The 17,282-nt window shown below is 45.9% G+C and overlaps 2 protein-coding genes across 5 annotated transcripts in view; one reads left to right on the top strand and one right to left on the bottom strand.

Moving 5' to 3' along the window:
- The first annotated feature begins 6,049 nt into the window (after positions 1-6,049).
- On the top strand, positions 6,050-9,473 carry CFAP126 (cilia and flagella associated protein 126). 4 transcript variants are annotated; one of them, XM_053209846.1, is made up of 6 exons: positions 6,050-6,235; positions 7,499-7,603; positions 7,718-7,780; positions 7,983-8,063; positions 8,549-8,725; positions 9,060-9,473. In XM_053209846.1, exons 2-6 carry the CDS (start codon positions 7,559-7,561, stop codon positions 9,375-9,377), a joined length of 684 nt encoding a protein of 227 aa, XP_053065821.1. In that variant the 5' UTR covers positions 6,050-6,235; positions 7,499-7,558; the 3' UTR covers positions 9,378-9,473. The 4 variants fall into 4 exon arrangements, with proteins under 4 accessions (XP_053065821.1, XP_014931718.2, XP_053065822.1 ...); XM_015076232.3 differs by lacking the exon at positions 7,499-7,603 and having other exon boundaries at positions 6,053-6,235; XM_053209847.1 differs by lacking the exon at positions 6,050-6,235 and having other exon boundaries at positions 7,452-7,603.
- Positions 9,474-11,058: 1,585 nt separating this feature from the next.
- The window catches only part of SDHC (succinate dehydrogenase complex subunit C), a 35,786-nt gene continuing 29,562 nt past the window's right edge, over positions 11,059-17,282 (bottom strand). The window contains exons 5-6 of the mRNA XM_015076235.3: positions 14,953-15,116; positions 11,059-11,906 (exon numbers count right to left, since the gene is read on the bottom strand). Coding sequence (XP_014931721.1) covers positions 11,802-11,906; positions 14,953-15,116 — 269 coding nt within the window. The 3' untranslated portion in view covers positions 11,059-11,801. The remainder of the gene's footprint in view (positions 11,907-14,952; positions 15,117-17,282) is intronic.

Below are 17,282 nucleotides of genomic sequence, written 5' to 3'. Positions count from 1 at the left end.
AAAATTACTGTGGGGGGGGGGGGATACATGGAAAGTATAAGTTGCTGACTTTTGGCTGTTATAAATTAGAAAGCACCAAATAAGGGAGTTTGTCTAACAATGCAAATTTTTGAGGGAGAAGTTGCTCTAGATCCCTTTAATTTCTGGGAAGGAGTATGGGGTGAAAGGAAACAACGTGGGAGATCTGATCAATCTATCAAGATTCCAAAATTTGCCTGAGAACTCTGACACCTTGCTGGAGGGAGTGTGACCTCTTTGGAAGACAATTTGGCAATGTCTATCAAAATGCAACACCCTTTGGGCACCCGGCTGGCTCAGTCAGTGGAGCATCCAGCTCTTGACCTCGGGATTGTGGGTTCAAGCCCCACGTTGATGGGGAGAGTACCTCAAAATAAAATCTTAAAAAAAAATGCAATACCCTTTGACTTTATAATTTCACTTCTATAAACATATCCCACAAATATACTCAGAGATGCAAAACAACACAAGTACAAAGTTATTCATCTCTGCATTGTTGTAATAGCAAGAAACAAACTAAATGTTCAATAATAGGACACTGATTAAAGTGTAATATATCATCCATGTAATACTATGCAGTTATAAAAAAAGCAAGGAGGCTCTTGATACACTAATATGTAATGATATTCAAAATACATTTCTTTTAGGGGCACCTCAGTGGCTCAGTTGGTTAAGCTTCCGACTTCGGCTCAGGTCATGATCTCATGGTTTGTGGGTTTGAGCCTCACGTTGGGCTCTGTGCTGACAGCTCAGAGCCTGGAGCCTGCTTCGGATTCTGTGTCTCCCTCTCTCTGCGCCACCCCCCCACCCCCACTCGCATGCTGTGTCTCTCTCTCCCTCTCAAAAATAAACTTTACATTTCTTTTCAAAATGTTTCTTAAAAAAAATATATTTTTAAGTAATCTTCACACACAACATGGGGCTCAGACTTACAACCCTGAGACCAAGAGTCGCATGCTCCATCAACTGAGCCTGCCTGGCACCCCAAAAATGTATTTCTTTCTTCCTTTGTTCCTCCCTTTCATTTTTTCTTTCTTTCCTCTTTCTTTTCTTCCTTCTTTCTTTTCCTTTCTCCTTGAAAGTGCAAGCAGGGGAAAGAGAGAGAGAAAGAGAAAAGGAGAGAGAGAGAAAGAGAGAGAGAGAGAAAAAGAGAGAAAAAGAGAGAAAAGAGAGAAAAGAGAGAGAGAAAGAGGGAGAGAAGGAGAGAGAGAGAGGGGCGAGAGAGAGAGGGAGAAAGAGAAAAAGAGAGAGAGAGAGAGAGAGAGAGAGAGGGAGAGAATCTTAAGCAGCCTCCGTGCTCAAGCATGGGGCCTGACTCAGGGCTCATTCCCACAATGCTGGGATCATGAGTTGAGCCTAAATCAAGAGACAGACGCTCAACCAACTGAGCCACCCAGGTGCCTCCTAAATATATTTCTTAATCTTAAAAGTAAGTAGTATAGCATGCTATAATTATTGTAAAAGATAACAGTGATGAATAAAATACATGTTTGTATTTATTATTTCTAGTTTTTGTGTAGGCACAAACTACAAAGTGTAGTTTGTAAAACTATGCAAGAACTGATCATTGGTTTTGGGAAAGCTATTCCTTACTTTTTAATTAATTAATTAATTAATTTTCACTTATTTGTTTTTATTATTTTTTTTTAATTAAAAATTTTTATCACTACTTTTTTTAATTTAAATTCCAGGTACTTTTTTTTTTTTTTTTAAGATCTACTGGTTCAAAGCAAAAGCAGGAAACTTTCACCTTCTATGGTCTCTCTCCACTTAAACTGACCAGTATTCTTTTTCTTCTTCGCAAATTCTATGACATTAGTTAAGACTCTTACTAGGTTGCAAGAAAGGTACAAGCCCAGGGTGCCTGGCTGGCTCAGTCGGAAGAGTGTGTGACTCTTGATCTCAGGGTCATGAGTTTGAGCCCCACATTGGGTGGAGAGATGACTTAAATAAATAAAACTTTAAAAAGAAAGGTAAAGCCTATGTTATTTCGGGATGATGGCTGCCAACGAGGGAACGCTGGCTTTCAGAGAGGAAGAAAGCACTCCAGGGAAAAACACAGATGGAGGAAAAGCAATCTCTCTTCATGACCACGTCCTACCTTCTGCATTCTAGAACCCTTTAAGACCCAAAACATCTGCTATCTGGGCATATCAGATGTGTCTACCGCTCAAAACGAAGACTCTCCCCAGTTCACACCACAAGGGAACTGAGACGCAGAAAGATGTCGTCACTGTCCAAGGTCACGTGTTCAGGCAAAGCCAGAATTTAAACCAGGCAGTTTGACTCCAGGGTACAGGCTGGTGGTTACCCTCAGCTAGAAACAATTTACACATTACCTACAGATACAAAGCAAACTGCAACTCCACAGCAGGTGATCTGAATCCAAATGAAAGATTTCCTGAGGTCTAATTTCAGGCATCAGAGAACTGAAGCAAACAATGAAAATATCTTGGGGCATATTTTGTGACTGGGACCCTTATGGGGCCTTCCAACTTTGAAAGAGTTAAATCTGGTCCCATGAAAGACCATCTCCTGTTCCGGAAGTCAACCGATCCATCTGAAGAAAGACTAAAATTTCAGTACAATTTTATGAGAAGCTTGAAAATTGCCTGTTATTATTTACAATTTCCTAGTCTTTGTGAAATTCTAACTGGAGAGTTGACACGGGTCCAAGCCTGGATTGGATTTTAAAGAGACAACCTAAAATGGTTACCCTTCCCCCAAGAACAATAGGTTAGAGGATCCAGAAATAGACCTAAATAAATTAGGAAGTAAAATAAAGGTGGCATTTCAAGTCAGCAAGGAAACCATGGTATATTCAATGAATGATTCCAAGACAGCTAGTTAGGCATCTGGGGCCTGATCTCAGTCTAGTCACCAGAATAAATTCCAGGAAGAATTTAAAGCTAGGGGCACCTGGGTGGCTCAGTTGGTTAAGTGTCTGACTCTTGGTATCAGCTCAGGTCACGATCTCACTGGGCTCTGCGCTAATAGCATGGAGACTGTTTGGGATTCTCTCCCTCTCTCTCTGCCCCTCCCCTACTTGGTCTCTCTCTCTCTCTCTCAAAATAAATTTTATTTATTTATTTATTTTTTCAACGTTTACTTTTATTTTTTGGGACAGAGAGAGACAGAGCATGAACGGGGGAGGGGCAGAGAGAGAGGGAGACACAGAATCGGAAACAGGCTCCAGGCTCTGAGCCATCAGCCTAGAGCCTGATGCGGGGCTCGAACTCACGGACCACGAGATCGTGACCTGGCTGAAGTCGGACGCTTAACCGACTGCGCCACCCAGGCGCCCCTCAAAATAAATTTAAAAAAAATTAAATATAAAAAATGAAACTATGAATTATTTTTTTAAACATTCAAATTTACAAAAAGCCATTCAAAGCTTAAGATACAGAAGCACAGAAAGAGTAATCAATTTGACTATGTAAATATTAAAAACACATCCATGGCCAAAAAAAAAAAAAAAAGCCCACCACAAAAAATTAAATGACAAGCACACTGGCAGGAAATGTTTGCAATGTTTGCAGCATATTTGACAAAAGAAGTAATTTCCTTAATATATAAAGAGTTCAAGATTAATAAAAAATGATCAACAGCCCAATTGCAAGTGGCAAAAGACACAGAAGGTTATTTTCAGGGAAAAAAAATATGAGAAATAAAAAGGCTAATAAACATATGGGAAAAAATCATAATTGAAGAAATGCAAATTTAAAACAATGACAAGCCATGGTTTGTTCTTTTTTTTTATTAGAGAATAAGCAGGAGCAGGGGAGGGACAGAGACAGAGGTAGAGAGAAAGAATCCTGAGCAGGCTCCACTCTTTCAGCCCAGACCCTGATGCAGGGCTTGAACTCATGACCTGTGAGATCATGATCTGAGCTGAAACCAAGAGCTGGACACTCAACCCACTGAGCCACCCAGGCGCCCCCAATGATTTACCGTGGTTTACCTCCAACTTTAAGACATAATATGGTGGAAGTGGTTAAAACTGATGGCTGTAGAGTCAGAATACCTGGGATGAAATCCTGGCTCTACTCCTTCCTCGGTATGCCCCGGTTTCCTTGGCTGGGGTGGTTACGAGAGCCAAGTAAGAAAATGTAATAAAAAGCAATTAAAACCGTCTCTGGTATATAGTAACTATGCTCGTTATTGTCAGATTGACAAAAACAGGAAAAACATTAGTTAATAGTGTTAGAAAGAGAGTGGAGGACTAGCCCTGTCATGCACTTCCAGGAGATGTACAAACTGGCATGGTATCTTTGGCAACGTGACATTGTCTACTCAACGTTCTAAATGCACAAGCCTTTTGACTTTCCGATTCACGTTTAGGAACATATCCTATCAATCCCGTACGTTCGTAAGAATACATACAGGTCTATCTATATCTATTCATAAAGATATATATGCATATATAGATTTGCATTGCAAGCACGTCTATAACAGCAAAAGGCTGGAAATAACCTAAATGGTCGAGTAGTTACGACAGCAATAGTAACAGTAATTGCCTCTGAGGAGCAAGACTGGGGGTTGAAGTCAGGTAGAGACTTGACATCCTTCTGTAAAACTGGAACTCCCCCCCCCCCCCCAGTACATTACTTCTCCCATTAAACAACAACTAGTTAATTCTAAAAAATAAGAATGCGGTCATCAGATAATTACAACTCTATCAGAAGAGCGAACCAGCTGAAGGCAGAAGTTCCATGAGAAATGCAGTTGCTTAACTGTCACTGTGCTTTCAGGACCACGGATACCCTAGAGCACAGTCCTTGGTTCTTTATTTTTGGGACAGAGAGAGACAGAGCATGAACGGGGGAGGGGCAGAGAGAGAGGGAGACACAGAATCGGAAACAGGCTCCAGGCTCTGACCCATCAGCCCAGAGCCTGACGCGGGGCTCGAACTCACGGAGTCCTTGGTTCTTAATGGTATCACCCTAGGGTGTTGAGGACCACAGGGAATGAGCACACACGTCCTTTCCAGACTTCAGGTTATCCTGGGGTCAACTGCCAGAGCCTACAGAACCACGGCTCTTTGTACCTCCAATTCTAGAAGCACAGGAGTGTTCTTATACCCGGTGTGTTGGTTGGGGTGGTGACTTGGGTGGGGGTGGGGGGAGAGGAAGGGAGAAGGGACTGAGGACTCTCCCTTATGACGCTCTCTTGGTTCTCCATCATTTCTTTGAACAACTGACTTTTTTCATCTTAACATCTCATGTATAAACAGACTTTACAACTTATGTGGCAGTGCCACTTTTTCATGAATTCTGACAACCCAGTAAATGGATATGCTGATGCCATTTTACAGGAGTCTCAAAGGGCTTGCCCAGTCCCACAAACATTAGGTTTGCGCCCTGGCACCACCACTTAATTCCCCAAATCTGGTGCCTTCCACACCATGGTTTTCTCACCATCCCTGCCCGATCTCCCCCCACCGGCTCCTGATCCTACCCCATCCCTGCCAACACCAAGTATCTGTGTTCTTAAGCCCTGAGATTCTGAAGTGATGGAGGAGACAGGAGCCATTTAAGGACAAAGGACAAGAGATGCTTTTTCCTTCTGGGGATAAATCTAAGTCGCGTTATAAAACATTATTTCTCTGTCTGAGAAAATGAAGTAGGGGACCTATAAACAGTTGCCCTAGTACTGAGTACCTCCTATGCAAGGACACTGTTTAGACACTTTGCACTTTATCTCATTTACCCTGTAAAGGGAGGCCCTATTATCTCCACAATACAAATGAGTCTACACGAGTTTAGAAGGGAGGGTGGTGCCTGGGTTGCTCGGTCGATTAAATACCCAGCTCTTAGTTTCGGCTCAGGTCACGATCTCATGGTTCAAGGGGTTCAAGCCCCATGTCGGGCTCCGTGCTGATAGTGCAAAGCCTAATTGGGATTCCCTCCCTCCCCCTCCCTGCCGCTCCCCGCTCACTCTCTCTCAAAACAAACGTCAAAAAAACGTTTTTTTAAAGAAGAGAGAGGGCTGCTATTTAGCTAATTTTTTCATGTTTATTTACTCTGTCTCTCACATCCCTAAAACGAAAATGAACCTAAGTGTCACGGGAAAGGTTGGAGCAGTGTCATCCGAGAAAGCGAAGAACAAGTAGAAGGGACCGCCAGTCCCGGAAGGTCAGCCTTCTGCAGTTGCCAGGCAACAAAGGTAAACAGCGAAAAGTGGCAGGATCATGGCCACCAACTACAGTGCAAACCAGGTAAGCTCTTTTCCCATCTCTAACATTTCATCTTGCCTTCCAGACTCCAAGTTTGGACTGACCCTCCCATGGGATTCTGATTACTGAATGGACAGCTGAAAGTGGGGTGAGACTATTTTTCACCTCCTTAGCTCCTCAGGGTAGAGGGCCCAATGACGAGCAAAAGGTATTTCAGGGTTAAGTTTGTAGGATCTAAACAAGAGGTCAGCAAGTCTTTTTTTCTGTAAAGGGCAAAGGGATAAATATTTTATTTTTAGGGCCAAGAGACACAATCAGAGATATTATGTGGGTACTTACATCAGCAAAATATTTTGACAAGATTGAAAATATAGTAACTGCATTTTTTTGGTAATTCTAATGAAAAAACGATTTTTTTAATAGATCGTGTTTATTTAAGTTCGAGAAAGACTGAGGCAGCACCAGCGGGGTGGGGGAGGGAGAGAGGGAGAGAGGGAGAGAGGGAGGGAAGGAGGAAGGGAGGGAGAGAGAGAGAGAGAGAGAGAAAATCCCAAGCAGGCTCCGCACTGTCAGCACAGAGCCCAATATGGGGCTGGAACTCGTGAACTTGCAAGATCGTGATCTGAGCCGAAACCAAGAGTCGGGTACCTAACTGACGGAGCCATCCAGGAGCCCCGAAAAAAATGGAATTCTTATGGGATGAGAAAACATTTTAGTTAATTGGGATACAAAGCTAGTGTTACCTTTTATCATATCAATCGCAAATATTCATCTATAAAAACCATTCTTAGCTTTCTCAGGTCATCCCAAGACAGCCTGGAGGATGGGTTTGGCCCACGGGCCAGTTTGCTGACCCCTGTTCTAGACCAGGGGTCCCCAGTAAAAAGATAATGTGAGTCGCAATGTAATAGAAAATTTTCTAGTAGCTACATGAAAAAAATTAAAAAGAAATCAAATTAAGTTTATTTTGAGAGTGTGTGTGTGTATGTGTGTGTGTGTGCGCGCGCGCACGCACATGACCAGGGGAGGGGCAGAGAGGGGCAGAGAGAGGATCCCAAGCAGGCTCCCCACTCTCAGCACAGAGACCAATGTAGGGCTCGATCCCACGAACCAGGAGATCATCACCTGAGCTGAAATCAAGAGTAGGATTCTCAACTGCCTGAGCTACCCAGGTGCCCCCGAAATAAAATTAATTTTAATGATACACTTAGTAAGTCCAAAATATTATTTTAATGTTTAATCAATACTTTAAATGTCTGCATTCTCTTTTTTGTACTGTCTTCATTGTATTTTCTATTTCCAAAGCACCTCCATTCAGACTAGTCACGTTTCAAGTGTCCACTAGCCACATGTGGCTAGTGGCCCATGTTGAACAGCACACATGCAGACCAAGAGTACATCCCTTCTACAGTGAGTTAAAGCCTTCAGGTCTTTGGTCCTCCACTCTCAAGGACTCGCCTAGTTATCATTTCCTGGGCATGGGGCCTTTAAGCCTCACAGAGATTCTCGTCTTTCTCTCCACAGTATGAAAAAGCTTTCTCACCCAAGTATCTGCAGAACTGGTCTCCCGCCAAGCCAACAAAAGAGGTATTCATGGGCAGGGCTCCTGCAAGGCCGGTTTCTGATTCTTTACCCCATGTTCTCTGTCACTGACTGGCACCGAACTCCTTTAGCCTGTTCTAAAGTCTAAGACCCTCCTCTCCCTCAGCCCTTACCTCAAGCCCCTAGGACACCTTCTCTCTTTTCCACTCCATTTTCACAAACGCTTGTCTCCTCGCTTCTACCCTAGAGAATTTCTTCCCACGAAGGCTACACTCAGTTTATCGCCAATGATCGTGGCCATCTGCTGCCCTCGGTGCCCCGTTCCAAGGTGAGATACTGATCTCCATTCCTACTGAGAAAGGTAAAGAACTGAGGCACAGAACTGGGGTGACCGAGACTGGAGGTTTGCAATCTAGCACAGCCACTATCTGGAAATTAAAATTCCGTCTAATTCACCACTGCAACACGACCACCCCCAAACTGCCAGTTTATCCAACATGACAGAGTTAGCACCCAGAATTCCTTACACTGATGAACACCTTCACGTGATGATACTTATGCAGTGGGCACTCTGCCAGACTTAGCCCAAGGACACAGGATTTAATTTAGGCCCTCAGAGTTAATATGCTGAAAAAAATAAGAGTGGCCTAAATGAGAAAGGGGGTAAAGCGAGGGTGGGGAGGCTGTGTCTCTGACTAATTTCTTCGCCACGCCTCCCGAGGGTACAGGGTGGAAGGGAGACAACAGACCTGCCAACAGGTGCGGTACTGGGAGTGGGGACCCTGCCGCAGGACCGCGTCATCTTCCTTTTAGGCAAGTCCTTGGGGATCCTTCATGGGCACCTGGCAAATGCCTCTGAAGGTGCCCCCCGCCCGGGTGACCCTGACCTCCCGTACAGTGGCTGGTGCTGCCTCCCTCACCAAGTGGATACAGAAAAATCCGGATTTACTCAAGGCCTCCAACGGGCTGCGTCCTGAAATCTTCGGCAAGGTATCTATTCCTCCCACCCAACCTCAAATCCTATTATCCCCCGCTTCTTTTCAACCTCAAAAATGCCTCTTGTTATGGCATCACTATCCCAGCAGGGGGAGCCTCTAACCAGCTCTGTCTTAGCCTGTCTAGTCCCCGTCTTCTGACACCTAAGGAGAGGAGCTAATGACATTTTATGCCCTCCCCCCCCAAACCCCCCCCCCCGTGTAAAATGACCTGATCTGACCTTTTATCCATGGTCCGGGGAGAAAGGGAGCTAGAATTCTAAGGATTCTAAGGACCAGGAACGATCTAGGCCTGACCAGAAACATAACTCTTGCATTCTACCTGACAGCCTCACGACCCAGACAGTCAGAGGAAACTCGGGAAGTGGATCACAAAGACCGTACCACAAGCACCAAGTCCCACCATAATCCCAAACTCCCCACCTGTAAACCTCAGTTCCCCAGACCAACCCCAAAGCTCACACCCCTCTGCAGGTCACACTCCAGGCCCCCAAAGCCCAGCCATCTCTCCCAAGAGCCCACCTGGGAGCCCACGCATGCCGGAGCATTGGGCAGGTCCTAATTTAGCTGAGGTCCAGACGTACAAACCTGGAACTCCGGAGACACCCAGGGACCCCACTGAGAAAACCTGTCTGGAGACTGAGTGAAGGAAGCAAGATCCCTGGTGAGGGATATAGAACGGGGAAATTTCAGGGTGGGAATAAAGGTACATTTGGAAAATAAACATCATTTGTTGAATCTTTTAGTGACTTGGATGTTTTCCTTCTGTTATGGTTGCCCCCGGTAACCCGTTAGTAGGAGGAGGGTTGGAGGAAACAGAATAGGAAGAGGTGGAATACGTTTTTACACAGGTTGAGTCACTTATACTCCAAAAGTGACCAAGAGTAAGTTGGTCTGAATCGTAGCAAAAGAAATCTCAAACCACCAGTCCCTCACTGCCACCCCTCATTTTTCACCCCGAGCATTCCTACTACAACTTCTGGGTCAGAAGTATAGGCGTTGAGTAGAGGCTGCATGCGTGTGTCTGGAGAAGATGGGGAAGAAAAGGTAAGGAAAGCCAGACACGGGCAGAAGACACTACCCTTGTACAAGACTTCACACCTGAGGATGGTGAACACACCAGGAAGACAAACTAGAGAGAGCTATAAAAGTGAAACTCAAGCAAACGTAAATCCATAGTTTGAAAACTGAAGATACAAAAGTGATTAGAAGACAGAGGGGGAAAAAAAAAAAACCCTAAAAAACAAAGAGAGATGGTAAGTAGGAATTGAGGGCAGAATAACAAACTTGATGACCACTGGACCCCAACCCCAACCAGTCAAATGGTTAAGAAGCCACCAAAAAAGTTAAGATCCGCTTCCCGGCTTCTAACACCTGTCTACCATTCTCCTGTTCTGCATCGTCCTGGTGCTGACTGTTCAATGCAATGCCCTTGCCGAACCTTTCCCGGTTCCGATGTCAAAACCTTCCCTCATGGACATTTGTCCCTCACTCCAAGGACAAGGACAAAGGACATACGGTTTAAGCGGGAGGAAGGCTACAAAGACTCTTCAGGGCTAGTTGCACAAAAAGGGAGAAGCAATCCGCGTGGAAAGCCAAAGACCCCTTGGGGGCCGGGAGGAAGACTTGTGGCAGCAGGTCCCCGCGGTCTTGGCTTAAGCGAGGTCTTCCTGCCCAACGGCCACCAGTTACACAGTCCCTGTTCCTCCTCTCCAACCCACAGCATTAACCAGTTGGCCAACAAGTCAGAGAGACAAGACAGATGTTACCCCTGAGTTTCCAAAGAATATCAAAACAGCGCCCCCACCAAGGGAGTTAGGGACCCAAGAGCCTGGCTCATATAGATTTTCAAAGCAGCAAGTCTTCCCATTAAATTATGAATGTTTGCCGGGTCTTGAATCATCCCTCCTGTCTCGTCTCTGCCCCCCTTTCTCTCCCAGTCTATGTACCCAGCTCATGATCCCTCAGCTGCCACCTCTGGGGCTCTGGCTCCCTTCCTGGCTCACAGTGTGCTGCACTGCACCAGGAGGTTTATAAGCAGTTCTCAGCGGGATTCTGGAGCCTGTGGTACCGCCGAGCTTCCACATGCTAAGCTTCCTTTCTCTTGCTCCTTCCATCTCTGAGGCTTCTGTATGATATTCGATCTCTGGCTACTTGCATTTGATTCCCTAAAGACTGTTCCAGTGGTCAGTGGCAGAGGGACGAGCGGTTTCCCTCCTGTGAAAGGTCAGATGGGGGGATGTGAACGCCTGAGAGCAGAGGGAGTGGGGAGGAAACTGGCTCCTCCCCGACCGCCGTTCTCTGGGTTTCTCTCGATTTCAAGGAGAGTCAAAGACAAAACCATTTTTTTAATTCAGTTTCAGAAAAAGATGCCCTACGAACTTGGATCAGCAAAGAGGCTCATTTTTCCAGAAATGCAGGGGGGGAAAAATAATCCTTCACAGGTTCAGCGATAACTTTCTGGGTCTTCCTTTTGCATCAAGAGCTGTGTATCTCCCCCCCAGAGCACCTGCTTCAAGAGTCAACTGACTCTTTATCTCCCTCTGGCTGGGACAGGCTAATTCCCCCCCACCCCCACCCCTCTGCTTTCGGTCATGCTGTGTGGGCGCTGAAGACCCTGGGCTCTGACCAGTGAACAGAACTGTCCTTTAAGCTAGCAACCCACAGGCGGTGGCGCCCACAGCCCCACTCCCGGTCCCCGTGGCAGAGGCCACAGAGCTGGCATTGTTTCCACTGTCTCAGGAAGAAGGAGCCAAAAGCTGACCGTCAGCACAAATCAAGGCCCAATATGGACAGAGAATGAGGGCTCCCAGGCCCGGAGTAGGCTGTAGGCTGGGGGCAGGAAAAGGGAATTTTTGAGTCATTCCATCTTTAGAAACGAGGGGAAACTGGGCCCTTCCCCACTGCCATGGCTCTATGAGGTATCTACTGCTACTGAGCTCCAAGGGGATGTGCGAGCACAAAGGGTCTGAGGAAATCAGAAGAACTGCGCCTCGGCTGGAGAAGAGTCACCAACAGGAAGACGGGTCAGTGAATCATTTATGGGAAGACAATGCTGGGAACTTCACTCTTCACATGGCTGCCAGCCCTACAGAGGACAACACAGTAAGAACCAAGACAGCCACTCCAGACTGGTACAGCTGGGGGATCTTCAGACCTTTCCCGAGGTCCCACATCTGCAGAAAAAAGAAGAAAAAAAAAAAAAAGAAGGAGAAGAAAGCAAGCAAGAAAGGATTTCAGCAATCAGGGTCCTGGCTACTGTCCCTTCTGACACAGGAGCCCCACCTCATGGAGGGCAACCGCCCTCAGCCCGGGTCAAGGGGGAAAGCGCTTCCTTCACACCCGACCCACCTCCACCTTTCTCAAAGCCCGTGCGACATGGCACCCACCACCCCCTTCTCCCGGGGACAGGAAAGGCATCCTCGGCCCCTACATACAGAAGCTTCCAGACTGAAGAGATGTAACTTTCCCTCGTGACACCACCACCAAATCAGTGTTTCCCCAAGTGTGTCCCTCCACAAACTAGTCCCTCAGAATGCTGAAAGTTACTGCACGAGAAAACTTCTATGGCCAAGTGAATTTGGTGGCCGTCTAGCTGCAAGACTTCTGAAACAACTTATTGACGTACAGCGCGGAGCTCCACAACGGGGGCGCACTACACGCGATTCCTCAGACACAGTGGCTCACGGGACCCCCGCTGAGAAGTCACATCTGTCAGAGAACCAGTACCCTAAGAAAATACTCTGGGATCTAGACCACGACGTCTCAATTCTGTTTGTCAGTATATTTATAGCGAAAGTTCACGAAAGAATAAGCGATATTTACCATTAGCGTGTGTGTGCTACATTCTGTATGCCGCATCCTACTAAATTCCTGTTTTGTTGTTTTTTTAAGAACCTATATGCCCAATGTGGGGCTTGAACCCACGACCCTAAGACCAAGAGTCGCACTCTCCACTGACTGAGCCAGCCGGGCACCCCTAATTTCTGGTTTTGTGGGTAATAACCCACTAACCTCATTTTCTACCCATTGCAACAAAAACCAGGTGTTTAAAAACACTGATCTCGACTCTCTTGTACCCCAGGGACACTAACATACTGTACTCTGAGTCACTAAAAGATCCCCTAGGGCAAAAGCAGAATTTCTAGGTTCTACACTTCCACACTTGGCTGCCCCCTGCACAGCACCAACGCCCACACTCTGGGTTAAGCTAAGTCAGGAGCACTTCAGAGAAAAGTCAGGGAGAGCCCAGCGCGGGGTCAGGGAGTAGGAGTCAGGCCTCTCTCTACCTGGATCAGATTAGGAGTCAAGCAGATTCCACATAGAGCTGTTCTGCTTACATAGGAACGGTGTTTTACAAAAAAAACCCAAAACAAAACAGAAAAAAGGAGCCCTACTGGCTGGTAGTGATGGAGGAACACTCTCAGGACGCCAGAGACCCTGTCACTTCTCAGTCTCCTACATCAATGCCACTGACCACGCCCCATCAGGTCTTCAGGGAAGGCAGCTATCAGGCTCAGAGAGGCTCAGAGAGGCTCAGAGGGCGAGAGCTGGCACTGCCGTGCAGAGTAGACCAAATCCTGTCCCACACTCAGAGCCAGCACTCGCCACAAGAAAAAAAATAAAAGCAGATTTAAGGGCTTAAGAAAAGCCTTTAGGCTCCCCACTGTGTCAACAAAGAGATTACCATTACAGGCAGGAACCAGGGCAGAAAAACCTTGACTGCATTCTGAGATTTTGCAAGACCTCTTCCCCTAACCCCCCCTCTTACTGAGACCAAAGCAGATACATGGCAAACCCCGCCTGAGCCAGGATGTGACCAGAGGAAGCTGATCGGCTGATTTTCATTAGAGAGATCTGTTCTGCGGAATAAGAAGTCATTAATGGAAATGCCCTCCTTCCCTATCCCCTCCCAGAGGGCAGTGAAGTCATTGTGAATCAAACTGAACACCACCCCAGGGAACAGTTGATAGATACACTTAATTAAATAGGTCATTCAGTCCCTCACTTTTTTGATTCCATTAAAGTGTCTTTTGGACCAGACTGAAATTTAGAAAGTGCTTGTCTCTAGACTCTGATGTGGAAGGTTTAAAGGTCACATTAAGGCAAAAGTATCCATCTGGCAGATGACTCAGGTTCAGAAGGAAGGAAGATGAGAAACAATGGAATCAAAATTGTCTTCCTGGGAAAGAAAGCAAGGCTGGGGTAGGGAGATCACAAAATCTTAAAAAGCTGGAGGAGAGACTAATCTCTGGCCCGGGGCAGGCGTGATTAAGCTTTAATCCCTTTATAAAATAGAGATAGAAACACTAGTTTTGAACTGACCCAAAGGTCACACAGGAGGCAACACCAGGACAGCTTTTAGGCCATCAACAAATTTTTAACCCCAATATTAAAATCTGGGATCCTAGCTACCCAGCTGCTGTTAAAGGTGGCCCCATTCTAACAGCTTAACAAAAGACCAAAAACAGTTCGGGCATCTGGGTGGCTCAGTTGGTTGGGCGGCCGACCTCAGCTCAGGTCATGATCCTGTGCTTAGTGGGTTTGAGCCCCGCGTCAGGCTCTGTGCTGACAGCTCGGAGCCTGGAGCCTGCTTCGGATTCTGTGTCTCCCTCTCTCTCTGCCCTCCCCCACTCACACACACACTCTATCTCTCTCAAAAATAAACACTAAAAAACAAAAACAAACAAACAAAAAAAAACAAGCACTCCACCCCTTATCTCCAGTTAAAAAAAAAAAAAGAACAGTCAACGCGATCGATGTTAAGATAACAGAAGTTAACAGAAGTTAATATATTTGACTCCAGCAGTTTGTCACCTGGACTGACAGGAATCAGCAACCATCTAGCTCATAACTGAAACCCCAGGCTCTAGAACAGAGGCTGACACACAGTAGGCGCCAGTTAATTACGCGTGTACTAAGTACGCCTCCTAGGCCAGAGGGACGTCCTGGCTTCAGGGGTCTCTTGTAGTGACGCGCCTCACACAACGGACGAGTTCGCAGTGAGACCAAGCAAGGGTCTGGCTGGCCTACACCCAGTGCTCGGCGGGCTGCTGAGCAGGGCACGGGACCCGGGGACCCGTTGAGCTTTCCCAAGAGGCCCCCGGGCAAAGGTCAGCACAACTAACTTCAGGGGCAGCACCAAACCCAGGCAACAAAAGAGAGAACCCTACGTTCCCCTATATTCCCTTCACCCAGAAAGCGCGTAAACAATGAACTTACCAAGTGTCGGATCCCATTCCAGGTGTGATACATGAGAGGGAAGACAAGAGCGAACTTGGCTGTGTAGATCAGCGATGGCCCCAGACACAGGGACTTGACAAGTTCCAGATGAGACTCAAAGTTCCCAGGGACCAAGAGGGCCGACAAACCAAACAGAGAGACCCCTGAGGAGAAAACCAAATAAGCCCATTAGAGCTGCCCACCAGCTAACATGACACATAAAACTGGTTCTACGACAGCCCCTGGCACCTGTCGTACAATTCTCACCCACTTGAAATGCGCAAGATTTAAACTAATGCTCCCGTCTGTGGTGAGCCGGAGGCTGCCTGGCACCTGACCCTAATCTCTGAAATCTGCCACACACGTTAGCACATTATTCCTCCTGTCAACATCTCTCTCTACAAGAGGGACACCTGCCACTCCAGAAGTCACCTTCTGACTGCATCTAGATTATCATCTCAGGAAGGAAAAAATAAAAACAGGATATTCAGTCCTATGTCAAGACTGAGAAACATTTTTTAAGTCGTTCAAATCTCTACCACACACACACACAAAATGTAACTCAAAATGGATCAGAGAGCTAAATGGAAGAGCTAAAACAGTAAAACTCTCAGGAAATCACGGGAGTAAATCTTTATGACCCTAGATTAGGCGCTGGCTTCTTAACATGATGGCAAAACCATCGGTGACAAAAGAATAAATTGGGCTTTATCAAAATTAAAATTTTTTTTGCTGTGAACCATGTCACCAACAAAGTCAAAAGACGAATAAAAGGATAGCATAGGGAATAAAGTTAATGACACCGTAACGGCGACGCAGCCACATATAGTGACATGGTAGCTACACTTGCAGCGAGCACAGCATAATGTACAGAGAAGCTAAGCCAGTGTTTGTACGCCCGAAACACACAACACTGTGTGTCAACTACACTCAAAAGAAAAAGTAGGAGAACACAGAAGCTGTTTGTAAATTGTCTGTCTGATAAGGGACCTGTATCCAGAATACATCAAAGACTCTTACAGCTCAATAATAAAAAGACAACTCAGGGGCGCCTGGGTGGCTCAGTCGGTTAAGCGTCCGACTTCAGGTCACGATCTCGCGGTATGTGAGTTTGAGCCCCGCGTCAGGCTCTGGGCTGATGGCTCAGAGCCTGGAGCCTGTTTCGGATTCTGTGTCTCCCTCTCTCTCTGACCTCCCCCGTTCATGCTCTGTCTCTCTCTGTCTCAAAAATAAATAAACGTTAAAAAAAAAAAAAAAAAAAAAGACAACCCAATTTAAAAACAGGCAAAGGAGGGGCACCTGGCTGGCTCAGTCAGAGGAGCGTAAGACTCTTAATCTCGGGGTCAGGAGTTCGAGCCCCACACTGCTAACAGAGATTACTAAAAAAGATAAACTTAAAAAAATAGGCAAAGGATCTAAATAGTAAAGATAAATAAATGGCTGATAAGTACGTGAAAAGATGCTCAACACCATTAGCCATTAGGGAAACGCAAACCAAACCCACAATGAGCAGCCCCTGGGTGGCTCAGTCAGTTAGGTGTCCGACTTTGGCTCAGGTCATGATCTCACAGTTTGTGAGTTCAAGCCCCACACTGGGTTGTCTCTGTCAGCTCAGAGCCCACTTCAAATCCTCTGTCTCTGTCTGCCCCTCCCTCTCTCTCTATTACATTTTTTTAAATCTTAAAAAAACATCACAGTGAGAAGCTACTTCACACCTACTAGGATGCTATATCTAAATATAAAATTACGTGCACCTTTACATAAAATATGCACATTTATATAAATATCAAAAGCGTTCAGTCTGTCTTTAGTAACATAAATATAAAAAGACAGATAATAACAAGTGTTGGCAAGGATGCAGACAAATTAGGATCTCAAACACTGCCGGTGGGAATGTGAAATGGTGTTACAGTCACTTTGGACAACAGTCTGGCGTTCCTCAAAATGATAACAGAATTAACACATGACCTAACAATTTCACTTCCAGGTATACACACAAAAGAAATGAAACAGAAGTCTACTCAAACACTTATACACAATAGCAGCATTACTCACGGTAGCCAAAAACTGGGAACAACCCAAATACCCATCAATCGACGAATGAGTAAATTAAGCACAGTCTAGCCGTATACGGACACATGCTACAACACGGAGGAAATTTGGAAATGTTATCCTAAGTGAAAGACACCTGTCACCGAGGACACCGTATTGCAGAATCTGCTTATATGAAATGTTCCACACAGACAAGTCTACATACACCGAGTAGGTAAGTGCTTGCCTTGGGCTAGACGATTGGGAGGGAAATGGGGAGTGATAAATGATACGGGGTT

Source organism: Acinonyx jubatus, chromosome E4, assembly GCF_027475565.1.
Source record: "Acinonyx jubatus isolate Ajub_Pintada_27869175 chromosome E4, VMU_Ajub_asm_v1.0, whole genome shotgun sequence".
Lineage (NCBI taxonomy): Eukaryota > Metazoa > Chordata > Mammalia > Carnivora > Felidae > Acinonyx > Acinonyx jubatus.
This window is presented reverse-complemented; position numbering and strand designations above follow the sequence as displayed.